At 41.4% G+C, this 14,094-nt stretch overlaps 1 protein-coding gene across 6 annotated transcripts in view; it reads right to left on the reverse strand.

Moving 5' to 3' along the window:
• The window catches only part of ARFGEF3 (ARFGEF family member 3), an 83,648-nt gene extending 71,415 nt beyond the window's left edge, over window positions 1–12,233 (reverse strand). For 4 of the 6 annotated variants that reach the window (XM_085217202.1, XM_085217201.1, XM_085217199.1 and 1 more), the window contains exons 1-2: window positions 11,690–12,232; window positions 10,526–10,577 (exon numbers count right to left, since the gene is read on the reverse strand). In XM_085217202.1, the coding sequence (XP_085073328.1) occupies window positions 10,526–10,577; window positions 11,690–11,774 (137 nt within the window). In that variant the 5' untranslated portion in view covers window positions 11,775–12,232. Of the gene's footprint in view, window positions 1–10,525; window positions 10,578–11,689 lie in introns of all 6 variants that reach the window. The other 2 variants (XM_085217203.1, XM_085217204.1) reach the window with 2 other exon arrangements.
• Between the last annotated feature and the right edge of the window lie 1,861 nt (window positions 12,234–14,094).

The raw sequence follows: 14,094 nt of genomic DNA on the forward strand, positions 1-14,094 counted from the left end.
TAAGAGCTTCAAACACGAACTATTTGCACTAACAGACACTCCTTCACGAGAGACAGCAGCATTTTTAAGTGTGGACCTTGCAACACACAGAACAGAATGAGCAGAGAGATCCAAGGATGAAGATTCAGTCCTGCTCCTACTTTGGCCATCTGGAGTTTTGCCACTAGACCTCCATGGTGTGGGACTGAATCTCAAGAGGCCTGCCCACAGTCAAGCAGGAAGGCTGTGACAAGAACAGGTGCGTAATCCACAACCAGTACCTGGAAAAGCACAGGTGGGTTCTGCTTGAGCTGCCCCACTCCACCACTGTCAGCTTCACAAACTGCAGAATGAGTCATGAGAACATAAATAGCCTTTACATTCAGCACGCTGGGTTAAAACGACCTTTCTAACAGTCTGAGTTTGCCATGGCTCATCAACCCACTTCTTTCCCTGCAGGTCTGTCACAAGGGATGATACAACAGGCCAGTCAAAATAGACTGCCAAAAAGGTCAGAACAAAACAGATGACTGTTTTAAATAAGAGATCATAAAAATCTTTTTATCCTCATTGTAGTGGAAAAAGCCTTCAGTGAGAAGAGAATAATGGCTCATTAATTCAATCTCATGATGAAAATTGTAATGAAAATAAGAAAAGGCACACTTAACTCTTTCTTGTGAGGGTCTGAATTAGTCCCAGAGCTCACCTAACCTCCACCATATTGACAGAGGGGCATGGGCACTACAAATCAAGTATTTGTTACTACCATAGAAGTTATTTCCTTTCATTCAAATGGTGTAATCATATTAGCTTTTGGAAAATGGATTAAAAAGAGATTAAAAATAAAACATCACTCTGCATTATCTCCCCCTTGAAAATTACATAGGAGAAGAAAAATTCAGAACCTCGGGGCTGATAACCTTAGTTATCAGCATGCAATTTGCATTCCATAGAATAATTCACTACCCTGTCAAAGAAAAGATAATGACTTGATTCACTGCTGTTGCCATTTTCTGATAAGCTGTTTGCTAAGCAGCAGAACAATCATAGCCAGAGTCTGACGTTTTTTGGTCAGAGTAACACTGACAGTCGAGAAGAGCTTCTCAGCCCTGACAGCTTAAAATGAACAATCACAGCATGCAACACCATTAACCTCACTTACTCAAGCAGAAAATTTGGCCCACCATGAGAAAATAAATGGTAAATATAAATTCTCAAAATTCTGGACATACTCCCAGCTGTTACCATTAAATACAGTAAAGAGAAACAAATATTATCCCCATAGAAAAAAACATGATTTTGTATAAAGCTCCAGCAGTGTCAATATGAACAGATGTGCATATAGAAGTAGAAACATCTGTAACACTTCTCTCCATGTGATTGCTTGAAGAACCTCGACAAAAGACTCCAAGAACAACTTCATTGTTCATAATAGAAGTACTACAAATCTGGAGGAGGAGTGGAAAATTAACCCATTTTTTCAAGCAACAACTCTTAGTGAAGAAAACGGATTCTAAATCCTTGCTTGCACTCAAGGCATTTGTTTTTTTCCACTGAAGAAATATGGATATCCCATTCACAAAGAGAATAATAGTCAAGCTTAGACAGAGGTTTGGAGCTTGCAGCATATAAGTACATGCCTCCACAATGCAGCAAGGCAGATCAGATGACTGCAACAAACATTTCTACTCAGATACAATATTTTTGATAGTATTTGTAGGAATCTTAGAGCAATAGGATAAAAGACAAAAGCTGAATCCTTCTGATGAGAACCCTCCTTTTGCATTACAAACCAAGGCATAGCATAACCACCCCGTGATGAAGTGAACACGTCTCTGGAGTGAAGCATGTTACATATTAAAGAAAACTATGATGGAGGGGAAAAGAAAAGAGGGATAATGTCTAAACTTGACTTCATGTAGTTCATTAGTTAGAACTTCAACAATTATTCAATTTGAAATGCTGAATGAGATTATAAGTGAAGATATATTGGTATTAGAAAGGTTAGTTTTTATTATCTACATATTTTCCAAGATTAATGGATTTGCCCAAACAGCAGAAGTATAGGTCTATTCATGGAAAAGGCAAACATAAACAATTAGATCTCCCGTTCAGCTGAGACAACAGAACTCATACCAGCTATAGTAATTAAATAGCTCAGAACTGTTACTCAGCTACACGGTGCTTTTAAGGTTATTCGCTTCCCTGCTATACTTGCTAATAACATTTTGATTTCAACACAATGTTCCCAGATAGTAGCTTGATACCATTCTCAATAGGAAAAGAAAAAAAACAACCCAACAAATATAAGCACACTGTGTACCTTCAATGAAAGAAGAAGAGAGACAACCAGATTGTACACAATATTGGAGTGCACAAGGCTGAAATAATAATCAGGGTGCTGCCAGTCTCCGAAGATATCACGTAATCTCTGTGATACAGCACCACTCTCCCTAAAAAAAAGATTATTGCCCTTTGTGCATGAGGTATGGGAGACACTGTTCTTAACTCTGATGACACACGTCTTCATTATAAAATAATCTGTATCCTTTAGCCGATCTTATTTATTAGCATTTGAATAAGCATAAAGATGAGGTGAGGTTCAGATACTCATTCTCAGAGAATACCTCCTGCCCAAGGGCAGAGCACTCACTGAACTACCTGAGCCTGCAATTCTAAAAGCTTATCAAGGAAAACAGTTCACACAATTTCAGTGCCACAACTCTTCTTCCACAACCTCAGCCATGGTTTATTATCTAGGGCAATTACAAACAGACTCCTGATTTTCTCACTTTCTTCTCCTTTGCAAGTACTCAAAGCAATCAGATGTTTAACACACACATGCTGCTATCCTATTATCATCCTGAGGGCAAAGTTTCAGTTGTTACAAATTGGACAAATGCTCAAAACTATGACAGCTCTAATCTTTCATTGGTGCTATTCCTATACTGAATAGATTACGTAAATCCCACAGTAACTGCAGGCTTTGGCCACAAATCCAGAACAGACGTTCAAGAAAATCCATAAAAGGAACAAAGAGCCAAAGCAGTGGTGAATATAAATTTTCACTGCTACAAAGAATGTCAGGAAGGGCAAAAAGCTGGTTTGTGAAATAGCAAAAACTTTTAAACAGCATAGTTCTTTAAAAACACCAAAACAAACAAACCAACCAACCAACCAATATCACCACACAAACAAGAGCTGCAGACGTCCCTGTTCACTGCAGAGGAGTTGGACTAGATGACTTTGTAAGGCCCCTTTCACCTCAAACTACTGCGTGATTTCTAAGAGTAACAGAAATAATCTTTCAAAACCCACATACTTCTTCCCACGTTTTACCAACTTTATTACCTTCAAGAGCCAAAACCCTGGCTGACAGGTATTCAGGGACTGCTAGATCAAGGGGCCTTACAACATTCCTGGAATCATGTCTTGACAGCAAGAATTCAGATATGCAAAATGGAAACTGACCCTGTACACTCCTTCCCTCCCCAGTGTTGTTGTGTCACTTTTGTGATCCCAGAACAGACACAAAGCTCTGCTGAGACAGAAATACATGCTCATTGCACAAGAAGTATGGCAAGTTACAGATCTCTGAATAAACATACAGATTGACCAAAATCTTGTATTGCACAGCACTGCACTGCCTTTCTCAATATTGGTCATACATGCATTAGGAATGCAACTTTTTAATCGAGACCAGAGCATATACATCACTTATATACACAATGTGGGTTACATAAATGCCCCCAAACTCTGGATACAGTATGTAAACCAATAGCACAGGGAGATGCAGCTCAGCAATCCACACTGCCACTAGAACTTCTTGTTCAGAGGCCTTCCAGGCAACTCACTGCACACTTGGTGAATGCTAGGAAGCAACTCTGTAGTGGCTGAGCAGATGAGTCATGTACTTAGCAGTCAGGTTCAAGAGGAAAACCTAGGAACAGTAAATGCCAGGTTGTTGTGGCAGTAAGAACAGGAAGCAATGTTTTAATAAAGAATAAGACAGATGTATGTTCAAAACAACCCATTCCCATCCCCCCCAAAAAACCTACAAAAACCAACCTCAGTGACAGTCATTACTCCCTCTCCACTCATTTCTCCTGGCCAGACAAACTGCTATACTCATAAAACACTCCCAAACAAAGCAATAAGAAATTCAGTGTACTGCTATCCATAGATTTTAACAAGATACCAAAGTAAAATTAGCATACAGAAGGGGAAAAAATGGCTAAATGAATACTAATTAAGTTGCTCATTTATGTATCCATTATTTTTTTCCCAATTTAGTTATCCAAAAGGTTCTACGTGATTTAAAATAGATGTACAATGAAATAAATCATGAACTACAATGTTTTACCAACCAGCTATGCTAATACACTACTTTACAAACTTGAAGTATTTATTTTGCTGTTTTCAAGTTCCTACAGAAAGACGCATGCTCTACATTATTATCTTAGCCTATAGCACTCAAAGATCACAGTCTCAAGTGATGCTGTGGACAAACTCTTGAACTACAAATGTTAATAGGATATCACAAATGACAGCTAAGTTTATGTACAAATATTATTCAGATTATCTGCTTTGTAACTCACAAAACCATTATCAGATATGTCCACTTATCAGATGGGACAGCATGCAATGGATAACAAAACAGAACAATCAGCAGACTATCACACTTCCCTACCAGCCACAAGAGATGATAGATGACATACTTCTCGAGTGAGAAATGACATCTGCTTGTACTCCTGATAGATCCTCCCCTCTGTTTATACATTCCCATAATAAGCACATGTAAACCTCCATATTTTAGCAGTATTGTTCATCAGATAAGTAGTAACTGTTCACTATTCACCATCCATTTAAGGTTTGCTTAAAAATTCTGAAGTAAGAATTTTCAACAGGTCACAGATAAGTTAAAAGTCTCCTTGTAGTTAGGAAAAAGAAAATTAGGGGTGCTGGATGGAAAGAAGACCTTCTATAATGTATTTTAAAAAGATAACCTGTTTTTTTAAATCAGACTTAGAAAATAATCATAACAACTAATCATCTTCCCTATCCATCCTCACCCAGTAGAAACTATGAGAAACAATGCACAAGATAAAGCAGGTAAAAGAAAAATGATGTGATGAAATTACAAATATTTCTTCAAAATACAGAAGCCAAAATGGATCCTAAGCCTCGGTATTCTTTAAATGGATGAACTGTCTGCAAAGTTAAGTGGATGGAAGTCTCCCTGGTATTTCACGTTTGGTCATGATCATACCACGTTTACAGTTTTTATTATTTGTTGAGCACATACATGATAGAATTGGAATGCTGTTTTATTTAAGAGTTCATAAGCCACAGCTACTTCTCAGCTTGCCAGATGTAAAACTGTAGATGTAAAAATAAATGTTAGAGTAGAACCTCCTATTGCATCTCCAAATTCCCATGACTGCAGAAAAATCACGAGTAGGGTAGGTATTTCAGAGGTTACCTAAAAATAAGACTGAATTCTGTTCCTGACTGCTCTTATTGCACTGACTTCCCAGACTTCACAATAACCCTTAAAAACTAGCACCAAGATGAGCGCATGGACACAAACAGGAGAGACAGAACTGGAAATAAGCTGGTTATTACAGGAGAACTTACTTATCACCAACCTTTCATCTTTCCAGCTCTAATCCCCAGAAACACTGGCTAGTTTTGAGAGATAGATGTGAAATACCAGAGGGATGCAAGCTTTTGCAGAAATAAATGAAGAAACAGCTTCTGACAGAAACAGGCTTATAAACACTCAGCACCTGTGAAAGCCACAGTCTGTATCTCCCTGATTAGGCACACAAAATAGGCGTCTCGAAAGCCTGAGCATGTACCTTCATTTCATTTAATTATTTCCTGCAATCAATATGTTGAAGGGAAAAGTAAGCATTTGGAAGACTTTTCTGCATCTTCTTTGAAGAAGGAATGCAAGCTACGTTACTTACAGTGCAAAAGTGCTTCACTCATCATGTCTCACAACCATTACTTTAACATCCACAGGGGAAAGTCTGAGCTGGCACAGACAGTAACCAATACTATCAAGAGTCTTGCCTATGCATTTCTGCACTCAATCACACCCCTCCAGGATCAAACTCAGGTTTGTGGCAATGCTTCTACTACAACCAGCTATTAGGCACAGTATGCATTTGGCCATTATTTTGGTTGGAAGAAAAAAATCCCAATTTCATGAATATTAATCTGTCTTCATTAGTTCTTCTTAAAGGCTCATTTTTCCATGTCTGTGGAGTTACCTTTCACCAAACACATTTCAGCCTCTAAAACTGTAATGGAGAACCTTGCCAGGAATTAGCCAAGAAGAGAAACTAGCTCAGTGTAGGTGGTTGGCCTTAGGACAGAACTTGCCAGCTGAAAAACAGTGAAACGAATGTGGCCCAAGTAAGTAGCAAATAATTGTTGGTCGGCAGACAGCATTAAGCTCTCTCTTAAGCTAACATCCACGTGATCAATTCCTTTTATCTAATTCATTATTTATAAGTCATTCATCCAGTCTCCTTAAGCATTTAGTACATATTTAATTTTCACAACACCTGTTCATCGGAGACGTAAACACCACCATTTGCCCAAGGAAGTTGTGGATGCCCCATCCCTGGAGACATTCAAGGCCAGGCTGGACGTGGCTCTGGGCAGCCTGATCTAGAGGTTGGTGACCCTGCACATAGCAGGGGGGTTGGAACTCAATGATCATTGTGGCTCTTTTCAATCCAGGCCATTCTATGGTACTCATTCTATTCTATGATTCTATTCAGGCCAGAGTAGGGTTACATGACTCTCCCTTCCCAAAAATTCAGCAGGCATCAATGCAAAGCCTTGAACTGACAAGCTCATTTTCATCCCATTTTTCTCTCTAATCTTTTACATTTTGTTCAACACTCTGATCACAAGTTGAAGTGCTGAAAAACACATTCGTATTTCTACCTCAAGGCAGAGCTGGCAGGACTCAGTGGGGAAGACTATATTTGTTTGAGATTTGAATCTCTTTAGGAAATGAATCACTTAAATCATGCCCCTCACAGAATTAATATTCAAGGTCATCAACTGAGTTCATAAGTTCAATTAACACCAAAGGAAGCTGAACAGTGAAATAGTCTCATTTAGCCGTCTGAAAATATGCCCAATAGATCTCTATTAAACTAATTAAAGAATGACATTTCAGACCGAATGTCCAATCATTGCACTTCCTTGGAGAAAAAGCATCCCAGGTGCTCCCGAACACAGCAGGTTACATGCTGTCTAAGCTGCTGGTGCTGGAAACAGCTCTGATACAAATGTTACAGCTGAGCCAGATACCTACCTGCACTTCAGGAAACAGTACTGCACAACCTGCCCTATGGCTCAGTAACAGGGACTAAGCACTAAAGCAAAATCTGGGGACAAGTCAGAAGCAAACCAAGACAATGAAAAATTCAGCCCCAGCATCATGGTGTAGACAAGTACATAGTTAGTTTAACATATACAAAACATCTGAACTCAATTTCTCATCTTCCCCTTTCTCACACTAGGACCACTGTCTCAAAATATAAATTTGAAGAATCTCTTCTTATCCAGAACTGTGGTTTCAAAAGCAGCCAATGGCCTTTTATATCTTAAGGAAAAAAAAAAGGGGGTAAGAGGGGAGGTATGGAAAGAGTAACAGTTTATACCTTCTCCTCCTTTTGAGCAGAAATCATTGCTCTGTTCCAACAGAAAAACAAGGATTTGAGTAACAGCACAGCCTCTCCATTTAAAAGCACTAACACCAGCAGAAGCCAAATACTGTGTTGTAAAGAAAGAGAAACAACACTGACTGGGGTACTTACTAGATTTGTTGTTTCTGGAACTAAGCCAGTATCTACCTCAACTGGGCATGACAGCTGACAAATCTCTATCCCACATCCTCCTACAGTATAGATATGCTCTAAACTGTGAACTTGCCAAAATATAACAGAGGAAAGTACTGATGTATTTTTCTTGCATTCAGTATATCCTAGTGAAAATTTCCTACTAACCAAGCTTAAACATTCCCTCTGCACAGAGAGTACTCAAAATACTCATTTATCTGTTGTACTTGGAATAGAACTCAAAAAATATATATTTTTCTCCTGAACTATTTTCCAATCTGCTCTTAGCATTGCCAGTATGTTGCAACTAAGGATTTCAGATCCAAATTACGGACTAGGGTCACTTAGAGTGAAAATGCACACCATTTTTCCCCACCAACTCTAATATTACAGAATATTCCAGACTACATCCCAGCCTCTTTGCTGCTACATCCAGTAGCATTATAGTAGAAAGGGTGAACAGAAGATTCAAAGTGGATAAGCAGCCAAAGGCTGATATGTGTTGAAGCAGATGATGCAATCCACTGCTGTTCAAGATGAAAAAAAGTTAAGGAGTACAGTCAGGATCTTCCATGATGCATCAGTCTTAGTTGTATTTCTGGCCATTGCCTCATTTTCAAGGCTATCTTTTTACAGGGATAGGAATCAACTTGTCACAATGCTGTTCTTTAACAAATAACTAGCAAAAATGAGCTTTTATCATAGTTTCATTGGTACATCACAAAGGGGACTCCAGCCCAAGACGATCACCTGGAGTCTAATAGGAACTTGTTAGCAGAGAATTTCTCTGAGAGTATTTCTCAGGGACGGTCTCAGGTCGTGCAGCAGTGCCATATTGAAGATCTCACTACCAAAGCTGTTATTCCAGTTCTCCATCGTACCTTTCATTTTTTAAGAAACGATAAACAGCAACAAAAAACCCACACACTGCCTCCACATTGACACTTGTCAAGATACTAGCTTTAATTATAAAAAAAAAAAAACAAAAACAGAAAAAACAACCAAGATTCTACAGTAAAACTAAACAAATACAGCAAAAACATTAAAAGAAGAAGAAAATAGGCATATCTCTAAAGAAGCATTAGGCAAGTGAAAAATTAGCTAATCATACAGAATGAAAACAGTACTTAAAATAAATCATACAGCTAAATCATACAGAATGAAAACAGTACTTAAAATAAAGAGACCATACCCTTTATAAAAGACAAAGGCTGTCAAATTGGAGGGTAAAAAGCTAAATTTTCTGCAACCACACTGCACAGTAAACAATCTAATGGATCTCCTGGGAATTACTCATCTAACTGTGTTGGATGTGCATGTATCCAGAATTGGCTGTGTCAGACCTGTGCTATATCCATTCCTTATTGACTGGAGGCCACTTATGGACTGCAGCTGACAGGCATCCAAGAGTAGCAAAAATACCGCTCTTATTCCTTCCCTGTTTAGTGACTGGTCTAGAAAAATGAGCTCTCCAATTCCATAATTTCCTTGTGCAAAGCCAAAATGAGTGGAGAGAAATTAGGCAATAAAAATACTCCCAGGAGAGTATTATCATTGTGGTTTAAAAAAAAAAAGAAAGAAAAAAAAAAAAAAAAAAGGTCATTTTTGTCTGCAGTTATTAGTGGTTGTTGTCCAGAAAGATATCCAGGACAGGATAACTTCATAGCAATGCTTCTACATACTCTCTTACAAGCTCAATTATGTACCGCCAAATACTTCTGAATAAGAAAGGGTACTTCTGCATTATTAAAGGTTTCTGACTTCTTCTATGGATCTGTTGAGAGGCTTTTTGAACTAACGCAAACTTTTTTAGCATTCATAATGTTTTCTAATAAGGAAACATTTCGCATCTTAATTATAACCTACGTGACATAATATATACCCTAAGGTTTTCAACATTCTCATCTGATGCTTCCTAGTTGTTCTGTCGGAAGGGACAGCTGTGGATGTTCTATCCTTGGAGGTGTTCAGGGCCAGGCTGGATGGAGTCCTGAGCAGCCTCATCTTCTGGGTGGTAAACCTACCTATGACAAGGTGGTTGGAACTGGACGATCTTTAAGGTCCTTTCCAATACAAGTCATTCTATGGTAGCAAATAATTTTGCCTATTTACTTCCTCCACAGCATTGATTTATAAAAGGAGATCTTAAACAGCACCTCCATTGTGAGGTGTGGCCAAATGAAGACAAGAAAAAAGGATGAGGCTTACTCAAGATAATTCAGCAGGCTAGAGGAAGCTGGCATAGGAACTGTATTATTTAAGTTCCTAGACAGTGTCCTAGCTATACAACTATGTTTCTAGAATATTTTTTTTCAATAAGTAGGAACAGATCTAGATTTAAAAGAAAATACAGACACAAAGAGAATTGAGAAGCATCACCATACTGAAAGCAAACTGTATCAGACCATAAAACAGCCCTATTTTTTAAGTGAAAAGACACAGCAATACATACTTCTTCCCATTATTGCAATTTTTCTTACATTTTATTCATGTATGAAGGCCAAGGGTATATAAAAAAAAATTATTCATTAGGGTTAACTTAGAGATGCGTGTATGAACTAATGAAAAAACACAGATTCAGCCTCTTCTTATCTACCTCACTTTTGTTGTTGTTGTTGAATTTTTACTTTAATTTAACAAATGCTCACAGTTCTACCAGTGTCAACATTGCATATTCTTACCTTAGCTGATAAGGAGGTATCTTGATAGCAGCATCAGGAGAATCCAAGGTTTCTGTATAACAAAAGGAAACAGTAAGACTTTAAAATAAACTCCGACTTCCACGTTAGTAATAGAATCTCTGAACCAATGATCCCCAAAGCTTACACCTACTCCAGCTGACAGAATAACTGTCACAAGCGCTCCAATTCTCCATAGATCGACATGGCTCTACCAGCACACTGGGTATCAATGAGAAGGCACCAACAATTCTGTGATTCTCCGATTCTACGAAATAATAGCCTTTCCTCGGTAAATTCCCTTTCACATACAAGCATTTCAGCAGCACAAAACTGGAACAGTACAGAGGATATCAGCATGGCTGCTGCATAAACACGGCATCAATTAATGAAGCATACAGAATACCAAACTGAAAGGCCAGTAATGAGACAGCAACAGGTATGGTCTATCACAGACTCTGCTGTAACAGTGTACCGTTAAAAACAAAGATTGCCATCTCTCAAAACCTAAAGCAACACTAGGTGCACAGTTATCTTGATATACCTTGTTTCGGGTCACACTGACCAGAGCTCCAAGCAGTTACTGCCAAAAGAACCTCAAATCACAGCCAACAAACCCTGAAATTTACCTAACCTCATATTCACATAACCTCATATTCACATAAAAGAACACATTTTAGCAACTGTGCATTCCATCATACAGCAAGGATCACAGAGTTCACGGAATCCAGGAAAATAAATGTAAAGTAACAATAATCCAGCTGTGGAAATAGAAATCCGAACGTAAGTTAGCAGAAAAAACTGCACTAGGGCGTTCGTTTACCGTGATTGATGAAATGGGGAGGAGGGAAGGGGTTGAGATAACACAGCCCCACACAGAAGGGATCTGGTTGCCACTGACACCCGTATCTGCCTCGAAGACCCTCGAAGCCAACACCGAGCGCGGGACGAAGGGGCAAGACGGCTGCTCCTCGGACCGCCGAACCGGTATCACAGCACCGAGCCGCCCGACCCCTCGAGCCGCTGGAGGCGCTCCGGTCCCGCCGGCGGCAGAGCAAGTTTTGCCGAGGTCTCGCTGCCGTCGGCGGTACAGAACCCGCCCCGCACTGCTCCGCACCTCCGCTGCGCCCACCCGAGCCCCCAGCGCCCCGCGCCCCCCGCTCTTACCGATAGCCCAGGTGCAGCTCTCCTTGATGGCCCTGTGCTTGCTCCCCGACGCCTCCTTCTGCAGCTTCCGTAGGATTTCTTCCATCTTGCCTTCCCGTCGCGTCGCCGCGGGGGCACAGGTGCAGGCAGCGATGGAGGAGACGGAAGAGCAGCGTGATGCGGCACTGAGGCTGTCCGCGAAGCGGCCGTGCCTATGCGGGGACGGTACGCGGCACCTCGCAGCCTGCTTGCCGCCGCTGATGAATCACGCCGAGCTCCATGGCGGGGACACGTCAGTTGTTGCCGCGGCGGAGTCCCTCCTCCTCCTCCTCCTCCTCCCACCCCGGGCAGGCTCCTGTGGCGCAGCCGGGCTGGGGCCGCGCCTGGCCCCGCCCGCCGCATTCAGAGCCCGGCGGCTGCGGCCTCGCTGCTCGCGGTGGTGCGGGGTGTTTCTCCGGCACAGGGGGTGGGGGGAGAGGTGGCGGCAGCTGCCCACGGCCGGGCAGTGCAACGGGGCCGGGGAGGCTGCAGCCCGGCCGGTCGCCATGACGACCGGCGGCTCCTGCCCGCAGGACGCAGGTGTGCCCGCAGCCTGCCTGCGGCTCCGCGTCGGCTTTGCAGAGCTGAAACACGGGTCTTGCCGTCGGCCCTGCCCCGGGAGGCAGCCGATGGCGCGGAGCCACGGAGCAGGGCAGCCAGACCTGCCTAGCGGCGTGTGCTCAGGGCATATCAACCTCTGAAATGAAATAAATGGCCGCGTGCCCAGCAGGATCTGCACTGCTTCTCCCATGTGGAGTATGCTGAGGAGCAGGCAGCACAGTCTGCTTGCCTTCACCTGTGCCCTAAGCATGCACTTTCCTGTCCCCAGCCTACCAACCGGCCCTTGCACTGCTAGCTCAGATCTGCCTCCTTGTGTCCCCGAATGCTTTCTGCCCCGCAAAACGCTTTTTCAGTATCTTGTTCCCTGCCGTACCGTACTGCTAGGAAACGCAACTCGCCCTTTCTGTGACTACATCACGTTAATTGACTGTTTTATTGCCTTTGTCTTGTTGGAGAATAAACTCCCTCAAAAGGTGCAAGAGGACAAACAAGATAAGAAAAGAAAAAGACAACAGATCAGAGAGGCAGCCTGTGCAGCAGCTGGCTGTGTTAGTGGTTGTCTCTGACCACTAATTGGAAGAGTACCAATTGTAAATCACCAGACAGAATATTGGCACGTGGTGAATCAGCCATAGCGTTTCCCATAGGGGACCGAGCTTTCAAAGGCTGTCCCTTATCCAAATTCTTACAAGGGCTGATCCCGCTTGTGTCAGGAAGTATAATGAATGCATAATCCATAGTTGTGTTTTAAAGCCAGAGTGTAAAACTTATGTTTGAAGAAAAGGATTAAAAATGATGCCAGCAAGGTCTGTAGGTGGACAAGGAATGTCTAGAATTACAGCACCTAAGGATTAAAAAAACATGCTCTGGTAGAAAAACAATTATATTTCAGATTCCAGGGTGCAAACCAGCCTCTAAGCAACTGGAAGTAGTTTTCCAGAGTATCTTATCTCTGGCCAAGCTCCACCACCTTCCTTGGAATGAGCAACCTGCAGTAGCTACTGGCAGTATCTAGTGACCAGGGCTGTTCATGTACCCTGGTGCTCTAAGTCAAGGATCTGGCTGAAGTGGGGATGAATTATTCCCTCCTTACGTGTCTGTCTTCTTTATTTTGTGATGCACTTAGTGGAATAAGCATAGGAGTCAATTTCTACCTTTTTAGATCTTTCATGTTTTTTCCTGGTGGGGGGGGGGGGAGGGTGAAAGAGGGGGAAGACTGTGGTAGTGTTTGAGGTATTTTTAATGTAGATAAGATATGCCAGAGATCACTGAGACCCATAGAACACTAATAAATATGTATTTGTCTATTCATTGTAAATAACTAACTGCTTATTTTCAGGAAGCAGTTGATTAAGTTAATTTTGAATTCTAGATTAAGTTAATTTTGAATTCTAGATTATTTTCTAGATACATGCAACAAAAATTCAGTAGTTAATTTCACCAAGGTCTCTACAGGAAACCCTTTGCAGCTGAAATCCACATGAGAGGGTGCTGATGTCATGGAATCAAGACTTGCACTTAGAATCATAGAATCCTTAGAGTTGGAAGGGACATTTAAAGGTCATCTAGTTAACTCCCCTGCAGTGAACAGGGACATGGACAGCAAAATTAGCTTGCCCAGGCTTAATCCAGCCTCACCTTGAAAGTCTCCAGGGATGGGGCCACATCTCTCAGCAATCTGTTCCAATGCCTCACCACCTTTACTGTAAAAGGCTTTTTCCTTATATCTAACCTAAATCTATCCTCTTTAACCTTGAAGCCATTTCCCCTTATTCTATCCGTGCTGCTCCTAAACACTTTTCTTCACAGTTCTCAAGAGAGTGAGA

The sequence above is a fragment of the Meleagris gallopavo genome, chromosome 2 (assembly GCF_905368555.1).
Source record: "Meleagris gallopavo chromosome 2, MGAL_WU_HG_1.1, whole genome shotgun sequence".
NCBI classification, from domain to species: domain Eukaryota; kingdom Metazoa; phylum Chordata; class Aves; order Galliformes; family Phasianidae; genus Meleagris; species Meleagris gallopavo.